At 35.1% G+C, this 17138-nt stretch overlaps 2 protein-coding genes across 2 annotated transcripts; one reads left to right on the top strand and one right to left on the bottom strand.

Annotated features, from left to right (window-relative positions):
* The first annotated feature begins 1013 nt into the window (after positions 1–1013).
* LOC131598305 (uncharacterized) lies at positions 1014–1391 on the top strand. Its single transcript, XM_058870921.1, has one exon. It carries the CDS (start codon positions 1014–1016, stop codon positions 1389–1391), a length of 378 nt encoding a protein of 125 aa, XP_058726904.1.
* Positions 1392–9129: 7738 nt separating this feature from the next.
* Positions 9130–15761, bottom strand: LOC131595893 (imidazoleglycerol-phosphate dehydratase, chloroplastic). Its single transcript, XM_058868416.1, has 8 exons — positions 15375–15761; positions 15148–15272; positions 14009–14113; positions 13776–13868; positions 13461–13535; positions 10142–10204; positions 9869–9978; positions 9130–9755 (listed from the first exon to the last, which is right to left on the bottom strand). Exons 1-8 carry the CDS (start codon positions 15616–15618, stop codon positions 9728–9730), a joined length of 843 nt encoding a protein of 280 aa, XP_058724399.1. The 5' UTR covers positions 15619–15761; the 3' UTR covers positions 9130–9727.
* Between the last annotated feature and the right edge of the window lie 1377 nt (positions 15762–17138).

Here is a 17138-nt window from a genome sequence, read left to right as displayed (position 1 = left end):
CGTCCGTAATTTTAAAAATAAATAATATTTTTTATAAATATTATTATTTTATTTTAAAAATACGGTGAACAGTATTTGGTGTAGGAATTGGGTGTAAGAGTAGCATTACTCTTTTAAAATAACACAAAAAAAATTGTCATCACTGAAATAAAATTAAGATTAAAGATTAACACGAGCGAATTTCTATCCATCTAGTGATGTTATCGAACAGCTTGCATTGTGGGTTAGGATCTCGGATCTATCCATTGAATACTATGATGTTCGTGTTTTATTTTATTGGTGATCATATTGAAAAAATAATCAAGGTGGATAAAAAAAGCTTGAATAGGGAGAGGGGCAAATTTACGAGATTGTGTATACAAGTTTATATAACTAAGTTGTTGTTAGTTATGTTCTCTATTAAGGGTAGACATTATAAGGTGGAATATGAAGGATTATATCTTGTATGTCTTATTTGCGGTAGGCTTGGCCATTATGCGGAGGGGTGCAAAAAAAAACAACAAGTGATAACTAAAGGAGAGGAAGAAAGAAAGGAGTGGAAAAGGGTGCAACTACGTCGTCCAATGCAGCACCATGGACGGTTGTTCAGAAAACAAGGAGGCCACGAAAGAAAAAGACAGAAGGGGAGTATGACAGTTAAACGACGAAGGGACGGTGCTCCGGTGGTCAACAATAGAGTTAATGTTAGGGCGCGTGTTAAGGGACCCAAGTTTAGTGTACTTAATGATGATGTTGGTAATGAAGGCATTAATGACCATGTTCCTATCATTGTAGCAATTATATTCGGGAGAGACTGTCAAATATGTTTGTTGTTTTGGAGACTAGAGTTAATCCTAAGAAGTTGCATGACAAATGCAAAATCATATGATTTGATGGTTATGATTATCTGGAGAATCGAGGGTATGTTGGGGAATTGTTATGACTTGAAAAAGAGAGAAGTGTAAATTAAGCAGAAACACTTTTAATTCATTCATTCTAGTATCAAGCTGATAAATAGTAAGGAATGGTACTTCATGGAGATCTATGCTAGTCCAAAGGAAGAGTGTAAGAAGTTAATGTTGGAAGAGTTTTATGAGGTAGCTCATCTGGTGAAGGGTGGGTGGCTTCTTGGAGGAGATTTTAAAGACTTGAGGCAACGAAAAAAAGGAGGGTTGATCATGTCAACTTATGAGTGTAGAATGTTCATAGAAAAAATCAATGCTTACAACCTAATAGATGTTAGTGCAATAGGTTATAAGTACACATGGATAAGGCCTATGTTGCATAGGGCAGTGGAGGTGTATGAAAGACTTGACAGAGTCTTATGCAATGAGGATTGGAGAATTTTATTCCCAAATGCTCATGTTAAGGTTCTAATGCGCATAGAATTCTATAACCACCATCCTATATAAGAGCCTTAAAAGACAATACAATGAGGGATTTGGACAAGACTTTCAAGTTTGAATGTATCAAGGTGTTTGAGGATACCTATGAGGAGATGATCAAAAGTTCTTGGGGCGTTAATAGATACTTGGTGTCAAACTTAGAAAGAGTTAGAGATGAAGCTAGAGAGTGGAATATGCACACTGTCAGAAGTATTCAAAAGAAGAAAAATATGACTTTCTCGAAAGTTGGAAATGGAACAAAAATATGACTTTCTAGACAGTTAGAAATGGAACAGAAATCAAGGATTATCAATTCCTTATAAGTTAGGTTCAAGCCAAGCTGACTAACTGGAGGAGAAAGCAATTGTCTCTAGTAGGGAGGATAACTTTGTCTAAATCACTGTTGAAGGTTATTCCAAATTATTATAAGATGACCAAATGATTCCAAAATCTTGTTTTAAGGAGATTCAGAAGACTCAGAGAAATTTTATTTGAGGTGATGTTGTTGGTGAAAAATACTTGCATACAGTTACGTGGGAAGAGGTGCACAAAGTCAAAGAAGCATGGAGGTTTGGGCCTGAGGAATCTTATAACTATGAATAAGGCATGTATTGCTAAGATTGGATGGACTGTGAGAAGTGGAGATAAGTCCTTTTGGTGTAAAGTTATTAGAGGAAAATATGATAGATGCAATTATGAGGCAGATGGAGTTGAGGCAAAGATTTATGAATCCAGCCTTTGGAAAAGTATAGTCAATGACTGTGTTGTGAATTCAATGCCACGAACAAAGTATAAAATAAGGGATGAATAAAGGACAAGGAAGAAGAGGAGAACCCAAGAATTGGTTATAACTGCTATTCTTTTACTTTCTCTTAAAGCAAGATTACAAGTTTACAAGAATAACAAATAACCTCTCTCACCCTAAATTAGGATTTGCAGCTTTTCAATGATGAGAGACTAGTATGCTATTTATAATAAAACCTAACATACTAACTAATGGGCTTTTTCCACAAGGCCCATTAGACAAGCCAACTTAATAAACAAGCTAACTTAACAAATTAGGGTTTAAATACTAAAACCTAATTTAACATGCTAACGACCATAACATCTTCGACACAAGCATGTGAACAACCTTCGATTTCATGCTTAATCCTGTCGAACCAAGAAGCTACCCTTCGACCATACTAGAGTTCAATCCAATATCTCACAAATCTCCACCTTAGACCTAACTCTACAACGTCAAGGGAACAAACTAGCTTTCTTCATGCAGCTTTATCAACTGCATACAGTGGAAAAACTTGCAACTCAGTAATGTCTTGGTGATCATATCAGCAACATTGTCTTCAGTCGAAACCTTCAGCACTTGGACTTCTCCACGCTCGATTACTCCTCTGACGAAATGCAGCCTCACATCAATGTGCTTAGTTCGCTCATGATAGGCTGAATTCTTCGACAGGTGTTTTGCACTTTGACTATCACATTTAACAGTGATACCTCGACCTTGAAGTTTCAGCTCCAATGCTTCTTTCACAGCTTCAGTTAAGGCAATATATTCCGCTTCAGTGGTTGATAGAGCAACAACCTTCTAAAGTGTTGCTTTCCAACTAATTGCTGTGCCAAACATAGTGAAAACATATCCAGAAATAGATTTTCTGGAATCCATACAACCTGCATAATCAGAGTCGACATATCCTTCGATTACTGCTTTACTATCTTCACCCAAGGCTCCACCATAAATTAAGACTTTATTCAGAGACCCATTTATGTACCTTAAAATCCACTTCAATGCTTGCCAGTGAGCCTTTCCAGGATTCGCCATGTACCTGCTTACAAGACTTACTGCATATGCTATGTCGGGTCTAGTATAGACCATAGCATACATCAAAGAACCAACTATATTAGCATATGGGATGCTATTCATATAGGCTCTTTCAACATCAGTACTGGGACACTGATCAATACTCAGCTTGAATTAAGGGTTTGTTGGAGTCACAACTGGCTTCGAATTCGACATACCAAATTTTTCGAGAATCTTTCGTAGATATGCCTCTTGAGATAAGCATAACTTTGACTTCTTTCTATCTCTTCGAATGTCAATTCCAAGAATCCTGGAAGCAGCTCCCAGATTTTTCATATCAAACTCCTTATTGAGTTCAGCCTTCACCCTCGTCACATCTTCAACATTGTTGCTTGCTTTGAGAATATCATCCACATAAAGCAACAAAATAACAAATGAATTACCAGGCCGAAATCTGAAGTAAATGCAGTGGTCGAACTGACTTCTAATGAAACTTATGCATGCCATGAACTTGTCGAATCTCCTATTCCACTGTCGAGGAGATTGTTTCAGCCCATACAAAGACCTCTTTAACTTGCACACATAATCTTCCTTCCCCTTTTCGACATACCCTTCAGGTTGCCTCATCAGGATCGTTTCATCTAGATCACCATACAAGAACGCAGTCTTCACATCCATCTGTTCCAGTTCAAGATCGAACTGTGCCACCATGGCAAGCAACATTCGAATGGACCTATGCTTCACAACAGGAGAAAACACATCATTGAAGTCGACACCTTCTTTCTGAGTGAAACCCCTTGCAACTAACCTTGCCTTGTATCTTTTCGACGTCACTCCTTCAATTCATTCCTTAACTTTGAAAATCCATTTACAGTTGACTAACCTTGCCCCAACAGGTTTCTTGATCAGTTCCCAAGTATGATTATCATGAAGAGATTTCATCTCATCATCCATGGCCTTCAGCCACTCAGTCTTATTTCGACTCCTCATAACTTCCTTGTAGTCTCTAGGTTCTTCGTCTAGAACCTCACTTGCAGAGATTAAGGCATAAGCTATAAGATCTGCATACCCAAGTCTCTGAGGTGTCTTTATGACTCCCGACCTATCTCTCGCCAATAGGTAGTCATCATTAGTTTCCTCAACTTCCTCAGCATCTTCTGCTTCTTCTTCGACTTCATCAGGGATATGCAATTCAGCATCAACATGCTCCACCTCAACAGGAATCTCTACCTGTTCCAGCTCTTCGTCAGATGTTTCTGTACTTCGACCAACATCATCAATTTTCTTAAAAGCCATTTCAGCTTCATTGAAAACTACATCTCGACTGGTGATACACCTCCTGTGACCTGGCTCTAGGCACCATAGCCTATAAGCTTTGACTCCTTCAGGGTATCCCATGAACATGCATTTCAGAGCTCTAGGTTCGACCTTGTCTTGCCTAATATGAGCATAGGCTACGCAGCCAAATACTCTCAGTTTGTCGAGATCTGGTGGATGTCCCGACCAAACTTCTTCAGGTGTCTTCATATCTAACGCTGTCGAAGGACATCTGTTTATCAGATATGTTGCTGTCGAAACAGCCTCAGCCCAGAACACCTTCTTTAGTCCAGCACTAGTCAACATGCATCTGACTCTCTCCAAAATAGTTTGATTAAACCTTTCAGCCAAACCATTTTGATGTGGAGTACCTGCAGTAGTTTTGTGCCTTGCAATACCAGAGGCAGCACAAAAACTGTTGAATGCCTCATTGCAAAATTCAAGGCCATTGTCGGTTCTCAACCTCTTGACCTTTCTGCCAGTCTGATTTTCAACCAGAGTCTTCCAACTTTTGAAATTCTCAAAAGTTTCATCCTTAGTCTTCTATATGAATACCCATAATTTTCTGGAATAATCATCTACTATGGATAGAAAATACCTTGCTCCTGAATGTGATGGACACCTTGCAGGCCCCCAAATATCAGCATGGATGTAATCAAGGGATCCATGTGTTCTTTGTTTGCCTTTGTTGAACTTCACTCTGCAAGATTTTCCAAGTACACAGGGTTCACAAAACTTCAGCTTTTCGACTTTGTCTCCACCAAGCAGATTTTGTTTCCCTAATTCGACCAGACCCCTTTCACTGATATGGCCCAATCTCATGTGCCAGATTTCTGTTTTCGACAAAGGTTTCGTGGATGCAACATTTTTTGAACCACTTATAACTTCAGCCTCAAGGGTATACAAGCCTTGTTTCTTCACGCCTCTCAAGACTTCCTTCGAACCCTTCATGACTCTTAGGATACTTTTCTCTCCTTGGAAATCATATCCTTTCTTGTCGAATTCACCAAGAGAAAGCATATTTCTCTTCAAATCAGGAACATACCTGACTTCAGTCAACAACCTTATTGACTCATCATGGAGCTTGAATCTCACAGATCCAACACCTGCAATCTTGCAAGCCTTGTTGTTTCCCAGCAATACCGATCCACCATCTTGATCACATAATTCCTCGAACAAGTCTTTGTTCAGAGTCATGTGCCAAGTGCAACCTGAATCCATAATCCACTCCTTCTTAGAGTCACTGCTTGAAACCACAAGAACATCAGATGATTCGAAATCATCTTGAACAATGGCAGCGTTGCCATTATCCTTACCTCCATGATATTTCAGGCGTTCAGGGCACACCTTTCTTGTGTGACCCTCCTTCTTACAATGGTAGCATCAAATTCCAGATGCTTCGCCACTGTAAGACTTCAACTGGCTTTTGCCTTTCTTCTTGTCGAACTTACCATCCTTTCGTAAGAGTTTTCCTTTAACGGCCAAACCTTCGCCAACAGTCGAAGGTTTATGCTCCTTTCGTTCATTCAAGTCCTTAGAGTACAAGGCTGATTAAACTTCTTCAAACGTCAGGGACTCCCTTCCATACAAGAGAGTTTCTTTGAAGTGAGCATGTGATCGAGGCAAAGAACACAACAGTAACAACGCTTGATCTTCATCATCGATCTTTACATCAATATTTTCAAGATCAAGAATCAGCTTGTTGAACATATCCAACTGCTCAGCCAATACTTTGTCTTCAATCATCTTGAATGAATACAAAGCTTGCTTCAGGTAGAGTCGATTTACCAGCGATTTGGTCATATACAAACTTTCAAGTTTCACCCATAACCCTGATGCCGTCGTCTCCTTTGATACCTGCCGGAGAACCTTATCACCAAGGCTCAACAAAATTGCACTGTGTGCTTTCTCGATCATATTCGTCTTCTCCGCTGCCGTCAATTCTGCATTCATGGCTGCCTCTCCCTTCAACGCTTCCAAACAACCCTGCTGAACCAGAAGGGCTTTCATCTTCAAGCGCCACAGACCGAAATTATTCACTCCGGTGAACTTTTCAATCTCATACTTTGTTGAAGGCATCTTTTCCACGCTCACCGCACCAATTTGTTGTGAATTCAATGCCACGAACAAAGTATAAAATAAGGGATGAATAAAGGACAAGGAAGAAGAGGAGAACCCAAGAATTGGTTATAACTGCTATTCTTTTACTTTCTCTTAAAACAAGATTACAAGTTTACAAGAATAACAAATAACCTCTCTCACCCTAAATTAGGATTTGCAGCTTTTCAATGATGAGAGACTAGTATGCTATTTATAATAAAACCTAACATACAAACTAATGAGCTTTTTCCACAAGGCCCATTACACAAGTCAACTTAATAAACAAGCTAACTTAACAAATTAGGGTTTAAACACTAAAACCTAATTTAACATGCTAACGACCCTAGCATCTTCGACACAAGCATGTGAACAACCTTCGACTTCATGCTTAACCCTGTCGAACCAAGAAGCTACCCTTCGACCATACTAGAGTTCGATCCAATATCTCACAGACTGGAACTTTATGGAAAATATGACTTTCTGGATAGTTGGAAATGGAACAAAAATCTAGGATTCGCACGATTGTTGGTTGGCACCTGGTATTGTTCTTAAAGATTTTATGGTGACTGGCATATTTGAGCTATATAATATGACTTTTGCAAACATCACAACAACATGAGGAGATTGGAATTGGACTTTGCTTAGAAGTCTTTTTGAGCAGGATATTCTTGACAAGTTCGTGGTAATCCAACCTCCAAGACATGAGGATGGAGATGAAATTAATAATTGGGTCAGATCCATCAATGGAGATTTCACCATTGCATATGCTTTCAATAATCTTAGTTATTTCAATAGCATAAATGGAAATTACATGTGGAGTCAAATTTGGAAAATTAAAGCCCTAGAAAGAATTAGATCCTTCATTTGGTTGGTGTATCACAATGGCATTAAAACTAAGTAGTTTCTCCATTAGCGAAGAATATGTAATCATTTATGTATACATTAGGCATATATTGGAAGAAAAATTTCTCCATGCTTTACGAGATTGTGACATGGTGAAGCATATTTTGAGGAAGCTTATCAATGATATTTATTGGGAGGAGTTTTTCAACTGGAACCTGTAGAATTGGTTGGATAGCAATATGGTTCGTAAGATGAGTCGCATTGGGAATCATGATAGTTGGCAGTCAATTTGGGAAACAACATGTCACACGATATGGTACTAGAGAAACCAATGAATACATGTGTCGGATTACATAATACCATGTAACATTGCTAATGTGATTTTAATGCAGATGCAATAATATAATATGAGTCCAGTTATGCAAAACAAGGTCGCTATGCAACAAAGAGTTACAACGCATATCTGATGGAATCCTCTTGATGGTGATTGGATCACACTCAACATTGATGAAGTAGTTCATAAGACATGGAAAACTGGGTGTGGTGAAGTCATAAGGAATAATACGTGCAATTGGGTTAGAGGTTTCGCAAAGGGTTTTGGGAGGTGTGATGTCATTGTAACGGAGTTGCGGGGTTTATGGAAAGGAATCATGTTGGTTATTGATAAAGGTTTTAGAAAAGCGGTGATTCAAATCGATTGCAACGTGGTGTACTACGCGCTTATCAAGGATGATGGGAGAACATGAGAAGGTCTGAGTTTACTTCGTAGAATCAAACGTAAAATGTGTCATGACTTGGAAATTAGATTGGTTCATGCGTACTGAGAAGTTAATATGTATGTGGATGCTCTTGCAAGACTATGAGTTAATCCTAGACAGAAAATTGTTTTCTATAATGATTTTTCCTCAGGAGGTGTATAAATCTATTTAGCAGATTGCTCTGCTACTCCCTCCTTGAGGAGTATTACTCTGTAGTTTGTTTTCTTGTTTGGGCTTCGGCCCTCTTTAGTCAAAAACAAAATTAAAGATCCCACAAACTAGTTATTTTTTCACCTGTATCAATCGTGCTCGCTATTTTTTCATCTATATCAATCATGCTCGTTGTGATAGGTGAACATGGTTTCTATATCATCGTCATTTTGTAATTACATGTGTGAATAGAACATATACATTATCGTTTATTGATAGACAATAGTACTTAATATTGACCATCATTCTTGTGTCACAATGGTTGAGACATAGATTCATTCGGTCTAGTTAGTGTTTCAGGTCATATAATGTAATATCAACAATGATCATGAACAAATAGGGAGCAGTATCATCCTTGGAGTAAATCGTAGTTATGTCAAATTAGTTATTTTTCAAATGTGGATTGTAAATGAAAACAGTTATTTTATATAAATTCTTGTGCATTCTAATTCATTAAAAAGTGCCAGTGCAATTCAGCTTGTACAAAAAATTCATTGACAAATTATAGATTATAAAATTAAACTGCGCCAAAAAAACCTTCATGGTCTTATCAAGATATCAAGATTGGATGATTTTAATATGAAATTGGTAATTTTGAAAAAAAGCAAATCTATTTTTTCTAAGGCGTGCAATCAAGATCAAACGGTTAATAACATTTTCACATCATAAATGCGGCAAAAACCTAACTGAGTGCAGGGGATTCAATTTTCAATATTTGATTGGTGCATGTTATAAAAAGAAATTGATGGTTAGAATTTTAACTAGAGCATTGACGGCCTCTTAAAATGACTGACTTAAAATTAAGTTTATGAGCAGATGATAGATTAGACTCGGATCTCACGAAACTTAACATATTTTCATATGTAGTGACTATAACTTAGACTACTAGATAATTCTCGCATTATAACTTGAGTACAGAATATAAAGTTCAAACATGAGTCTTTTTTAATAGAGAATGTTATTTGAACATTTAAAACCTGGCATGTTATTCCAGCACTGTATAAAAGTATACCATTTATAACTATTCATGTGACCTTCAAAAAATTACTTAAAAAAAGATGCTTGCTGCGCAAGGCTCGTACTAGGGTTTGGAGAGGGTCAGACATACAAATCCTTATACCATGAGCATTGTATGTCAACAGACTAGCAAATACCAATGGCAGTAACTTCTTTTACAAATACTTGAACCTGCACCTCGGATTATTATCCCAGGACATGTAAGCAATGTGACGGAAGAGAGCAGAGCAAGGGTTCATCATGAATTCACATCCTTGAAGAACCATACAGAATCAGTAATACTAGTAGCTCAATCCAGATATGTATGCTAGTCGAAGATATTAAGACCGTGACAAAACTCCTTTGGAACTGCGCATACCAACCGAATCATTAAGCGATTAGAGAACAATGAAAACCCAACAAATGTTGTGTGAGGCAATAGTCAATAAAATCATATTCTCATGATCTCCAAGATAACATACCTTGGCACAGTTCCACGGCGACGTGGGTCATATTCTGTTGCTTGTCGAAGAGCCCTTGCAAAAGCTTTGAAAGTTGCTTCAATAATATGATGAGAATTTCTTCCAGCAAGCTGTACTCAAATGAAGGCACATATGTTGTATTAATAGGTTTTTAAAATAGTAACATAACATATAAATTGAAGTTGGAATCTCTGCATGCAAGGCGTCAACAACATATTAAAATTATTATCAATCAATTTGTAATATATTAAAACTGACTGTTAGTTATAATACCTGGCGAATGTGAAGTGTCATACCAGAAGTATTCACTAAAGATTGGAAAAAATGTTCCACCAACTACAGATCACAACAAACAGATGAGCATGAATTATCAGTAATAAAATTTGCAGAGCAGGCATATCTTAAATGATAATTCTTTGGTAGAAAAATAAATTTTATCAAAGGGAGGAAAGAATGTTCATTGAAGGTTGAAAAAGTACTCTCAATACAAGAGAAGAAAAACAGAACAAACTCAGAAAAATAAGACTGGAATTATGTAGAGATGCCTATCTCTTGGCTAAGAACATTTCTATCCCAAAGTAGAATAAGAACATGTTTGGATAAACAACTTAACTAAGTGCTTATCATATGTGTTTACTGTTTATACATAAGTTATGTCTAGAACAAAAGATGAAATGAAGTCAAACTATTTTCATATAAGCTTAAATGTTTTCACAAGCTATCCTTGAGAGTTTTCTATCCCAAAGTAGAATAAGGACATGTTTGGATAAACAACTTAACTAAGTGCTTATCATATGTGTTTACTGTTTATACATAAGTTATGTCTAGAACAAAAGATGAAATGAAGTCAAACTATTTTCATATAAGCTTAAATGTTTTCACAAGCTATCCTTGAGAGTTTTCTATCCCAAAGTAGAATAAGGACATGTTTGGATAAACAACTTAACTAAGTGCTTATCATATGTGTTTACTGTTTATACATAAGTTATGTCTAGAACAAAAGATGAAATAAAGTCAAACTATTTTGATATAAGCTTAAATGTTTTCACAAGCTATCCTTGAGAGTTTATGCAAATCAACTGAGAAGAACTTACGGACATGTCCTAAATCATTTTCATAAACTTTCTCAAACAGTCTTATATCAGCAATGTTTTAAAAACCGGACCGGTCATCAAACCGGTGAGGATACTGGGTCACTGGTCAACCGCTTGACTAAACCGGATAAAACTAGATAACTCAGTTGAATAAATCTGTCTCTATAACAAAAATATATAATTATAAAACCGATCGAACCAGATAACTCGATCTCTACAAAAAAATCATGACACCTAAAAAATATCATTATTTCACAAATTTATTCTTTAAATTTAAATTCTAAACACAGTCATCACACACAACAAAATAGTAGAAAATACAAATAAGTTTTAATTTAATTGCAACATAAACTGAATAATAAAATAATTGCAGTGTCTAATAAATTTAATTCCAATGAAGGAAAGTTATGTTGGACTCTCCTTCGTTAAAGCATCCGCATCAAAATCAGCCACAACATCTGCCCATCAACGATATCATTACTTTGGTCTATGTTTTCTCCAGAATTGAGTTGTGCATCATCCACAACCTCATCCAAATTTAATTGATCAAGTATAACATTAATTTAGAGAATTTAGCAATTGACATATATTAATAAATTAAAATAGTAATCACAATAACTAATAATATACCAAAATCATTTGAAATAGGTTGGATTGTCATACTAGCAAGATCATTATGTAGTGCTTCCAACTCCTCAATAGTTAAGGATGGAGGTGAATCCACCAACATCCTATCAGAATGGTCACCAAGTGTTTCAAAATAGATGAGTCATAATTTTGTTTCTTCTTATTTCTATAAATCATTAAAAATATAAATCATTAAAAAGAAAATTCTATTATATGCTAAACAAACCAGATTAATGTTTGATAAAAGAAAAATAGGCACTATAGATCATTGGATAATTAGATGCATCATAAATCATGTACAATATAAACCAAGCTTATTAAACATAATAATTGTAATACCTATATTGTAGCCTTAAGTTATAACGAACAAAGACGAAATTATCAAGTATTTTGATGCTCCAACCTATTTCTTTTTTTTTTTGAATGAATATGCTCCGAACAAACTTCAATTTTCTTCACAACCAGAGACACTACAAGTTTGACTCAAAATTCAAACAACCTATTTCTTTCAATAGGTCCTTCACCAATCGAACAGTCTATTTCTTTCGATAAGAATGGGTGAATGATGTATTGAAAGAAATAGGTTTTTCGGATTTTGAGTCAAACTTGTAGTACCTTTGATTGTGAAAGAAATTGAAGTGTGTTTGAGCACATTCATTCATAAAAAAGAAATAGGTTGGAGCATCAAAAACTTAATGATCTCGTCTTTGTTCGTTACAACTTAAGCCTACAAAATAAGAATTACAATTATTATGTTCTTTTAATATGTTCAAACTTGATATATAATGCATATGATTTATAGTGCATCTAATTATCTAATGATTTATATAATGCCTATGTTTCTTTTATCAAATATTAATTTTGATTTGTTTAGCCTATAATAGAATTCTCTACTTATAGAAATAAGAAGAAACAAAATTATGACCCTATCAATTTTGAAACACGTGTGACCATTGGAGGATTGACAACTGTTCTTAATTATTGAGGAGGTGGAATCACTGGAAAGTGATCATGACGATCTAACCCATTTCAAATGATATCGGTATGTTGTTAGTTATTGTAATTACAAATTTGTTATTTTAATTTATTATTATATGTCAATGGTTAAACTCTCTAAATTGAAAACATGGACCAAAGTAGGAGAGACCAACATTGAAACAACTTTCTGAAATTAAATTTATTAGACACACAACAATTATTTTGTTATTCAGTTTATGTTGCAATTAGATTATGTTGTAATTAGACTTTGTTCAAAACTTATTTAGATTTGTATTTTGTTGTGTGTGATGACTATGTTTAGATTTTGATTTTAAAGAATGAACTAATGAAATTATGATATTTTCAAATTTTCAATTTTTTAGGTGTCATGATTTTTTTTAGAGACCGAGCCATCCGTCCAGTTTAATAACCATATAGTTTTGTGATAGAGACAGGTTTATTCTACCAAGTTATTTGGTTTCATCCGATTTAGCCATGTGGTTCGACTAGTGACCCAGTGGTACGACTAATGAACCAATAATTCAATACTCTCACAGGTTCGATAACCGGTCTAATTTATAAAACATTCATCCAAACAGACTTTAAAAAGCATGAAGACAAGCAAAAAGATATTTGTGTGCCGGTTCCATCCAAATAAAACAAAATCAAGCAAAAATTGCACATACATTCAAAATGTTCTTTTGCATCAAAGGTGGAAGAGGTAATAAAACCAATTCTAGGCATCATCATAATAAGTCGAAAGCTTTTAGGAGCATAGGTCTTTGACAACAACATCTAAAGTGAAAATCATTGAAGTTAAATAGGTAAAACTTAAAATCAGTAGGGATAAAATTCTAAACTAAATGCAGCAAACAAACAGAAAATGACACTACCTGTGTGTCATATGTCCCAACCCTTTGAGTGGGAATGTCCAAATTATAACTCAGATGTGGTCGACCCGATAAATCCTGAAAAGAAAAGAGTGAATATGCATTAGTGAAGTGAACAAAACAAAAGAAAAGCTTTGAGTACAAGCACTGGTACAATATATGATTGAGAGACAATGTTAAAGCCAACACTATTGGAATCCTTTTTGCTAGAAAATTGCTAAAACATAATGGTATATAAATTGCTAAATCGTAATGGTATATCTTGACACACATTATTTAACATCAATATGTGATTTACATGAACGGCGAACAACAAACCAGTGAAACGTGTATCAATGCTTCATCAAGAGGAGCAGAGAAGTCACCAAACCGGTTAATACCCTTCCTATCACCAAGGGCTTGCAGCAAAGCCTGCAGATGTAGTAATAGAAACTTCTTAGTTGAATGAGATGATACATCAATAACTATGTAGCATCTTGAAATGAAGAAAACGGAACAAGTTTGAGTTTCAAGTAAAGAAAATAAATAGTTCACATAGTTGTTCTCGGTACCGTTCCAATAGCAAGAGCAACATCTTCATTTGTGTGATGATCATCGATGTGTACATCCCCAGTAGCCTTCACGTGTACATCAAATAGTCCATGTGAAGCAAGTTGCTGAACAAACAATCACAATCAAATTTAGTTATCTTCATTGAACAAACTCTTTAGTCTATATTCTCAACAGTTCTTAGTTTGTATCAAGAAACCAAAAAGTAAATTTCTATTTTCACTATCAAGAAATAGGAAACAAGGTGAAAAACAATATGAAATTTTATAATAGAAAATGAAAACAAGAAACTTCACAAACCTAACCGACCCTAATTATTTAATTTCATATAACAAAACTTATCTTTCTCATATGATCATGACACTGAAGTTTAAAGGTCAATCACAATCACGATGTCCAAAATGAAACTTAGGTACATAGCACCAACCATGATTTTAAATTGTGGCCGTGGTTATGCAGCGAACATTTACGCTGTGATAAAATACATATAACTATATCTTCAATTTGAGTTGCGAAGAGGTTGAGGAACCCAAAAAAACTGTTATATTGCGGCCACAATTACAGTTGCAGACCGCAATTTAAAACCATAGCATAACCGTTTCGAATTGAAGATGTGTCTGATGCCGACACGAAAGTGACACCTATGGTTACATACAATCAAATTCTATTTTCTCAAATAATCATCGGTATCTAGGTGCCTGAATCAATATAAATATCATGTAGGTGTATGTTTCTATCCAATTCGTTAATCTCAAGATCTTTCTTAATAGTTTCTCGTATAGCTTTTCCAAGTCTTTCTCTACCTCTAGTTGTTTGACTACTCTACATCTGATTTACTCTCCTTACAACATAATTTAAAGTTCTGATCTCTGCAATCCAAACCACCTAAGCCTATTTAACCGATTGAAGTTTGTATTCACCTTCTAAGGAACACTTAAACAACAACCAAGGCTAAGTCTTATCCCACTAAGTGAGATCAGCTATGCGGATCAACTTCTATCATAATGTTCCATCCAAGACCACGTTTCTATCAAAGTGTTAATCTCGAGATATATTATAAGGAACACACAACCAATTCAAAACATAATACTATATTAAAAACAAAATCTATAACACATAATTTGAAAGCAAAATTACTGACATCTAGCATATGATCAAGGAAGGGAATTCCAGTACTAGAATCAGCAACACCAGAACCATCCAAATTAATTCTGACAGATACATTAGTCTCCTTAGTGACCCTTTTCACCTCTCCAACTCTAGTCTCTAAAAAAAGCCCCAAAAAAGCATTATCAGTCATAAATTTCGCCATAAAAAAACCACACGTAATAAGAAGCAATATTATAAATCAGTGAACATGAAATCGACCTGAGTGAAAAGGCGCAGAAGTTGAAGTTGAACCGTTGTTGTGTTCCACGAAAGCAGCAGAGGAAAGAGATGTGGGAGGATTCATAGGGGTAGTGAGAGTGAGGTGATTTGGTGAAAAGAATGAAGGTTTGAAATGTGCGGATTTTGTTGGGAAAAGGGTTGTGTGAAAAGTGTTAACCTTAGGTTTGAAGAGGAAAGAGGAAGGATAGTTTGGAAGAGAATGAGATGATGCATACAAGTCCATTCGGTTCGTGGAGAGGAGGTAACAGAAACGGCGTTTTGGATTGTGATGACTAGTGATTGTTTGTGAAACAAACCAAACAAGGGCACAACAAAAAATGAGGGAATTTCTTATTCCAAGTGATGCCTAAAAGAAAGATATTTTACAATTTCGTATTTTTTTTTTCGAAAATCGGAAATGCATTTTCGGTTCGCATCATCTACAATATAAGAAAGTTTAATGTTTTGGAAAGGACCAATATGCCCCTTTGCTTTGTTGGTGAACCACGTGGCTTGTTTCTTTGAATTGCATTCCTTCCTCCTCTTCCTATGCTACATCTTGCGTCTCCCAGCCACCAACTCATTTCTCTACTTTTTTTTTTAAAATTTCTTTCTTGCATAAGTGAACATAAAATACTTTTCTATCTACTATCTTTCTTGAAAACCCAATATACTGTTTACTTTACTCAACATGTCTAATCACTTCACCTTCCTCTTTCCCATCTCTTTCCTATCTTTTAATTATTTTCTACACTCATCTCTTCACGTTTCCTCTTTTCCTTTGCATGCTAAGCCATCATTTTGAAACAAGCTTCTTGGAAAGACAAATATATTATATCAATTCATTTTAAATCTTTCATTGGAAAGACAAGGAGTTTGTCCTCAACTCTCTTCCCCTAATTTATTTTCTTTCTTCTTCTTCTTCTCCTTGATTACCACTACTACTTTTTTTTCTTAACTACATCCATTAAAGTTTTGATTTTTATGTTAAAAACCCAAAAATTCCGTTAAAGTTTTTTTCTAATTTCTTCTAATTTAGTGTTTGTTGTTTCAGGTTTGGATTTGTTGTTTCATCTACCCTTGCTTCATCTTTCTATACTTGCTTCATCATTTAAGATGATAAAGACATCAATGGCAGTATATGTTTTTTCCTCTTCCTCTTAATGTATCAGTTTTGTTTAACTATAATATTGTTGTTCAATGTCTTTTCAGCCATTTCATTTTTTATTTATTCAACATCACTAATATAATTTTTATAGTTTTCGTTTCAGATAAGTTCTTCTTCAGATCTGGATTTTTTTTGTTGATACTGAGTGATGATGAAGAGATGTTGCTCTCTTTTCTACTTTGTATAAATTTAAATCTGGGTTTTTGTTTTATTTGTAGCTTTCCTCTCAAATCTGAGTTTTATCTTGTATGAAAGATCAAACTTTTTTATTGCATACCATTAGAAGATTATGGGATGAAAGATTGTAATTTGTGATAATAGAAATTAGGATTCTGATTTACAAATTTATGTCATCTGATTTATTTCTAATAATAAATAAAGAAAAGAGAAAATGAATATATTTTTTTACTTTTTCATTGAGGAATAGGATAAGAAATAATAAATGTAGAAATTTAAAAAAAATTAAACATAGGTCATGTATATATAATCAAGCGGAAGGATGGAAAGGATCTTCTCATTTACTTTTTCTCTTGCATCTTCCTATTTGACATTTCTTTCTTTCCTTTTCTTATTATCTCCAACTAATTCTTATTTGA

This window comes from Vicia villosa, linkage group LG4 (genome assembly GCF_029867415.1).
Source record: "Vicia villosa cultivar HV-30 ecotype Madison, WI linkage group LG4, Vvil1.0, whole genome shotgun sequence".
Classification (NCBI taxonomy): domain Eukaryota; kingdom Viridiplantae; phylum Streptophyta; class Magnoliopsida; order Fabales; family Fabaceae; genus Vicia; species Vicia villosa.
The sequence above is the reverse complement of the archived record's forward strand: the minus strand, read 5'-3'. Positions and strand labels throughout refer to the sequence as shown.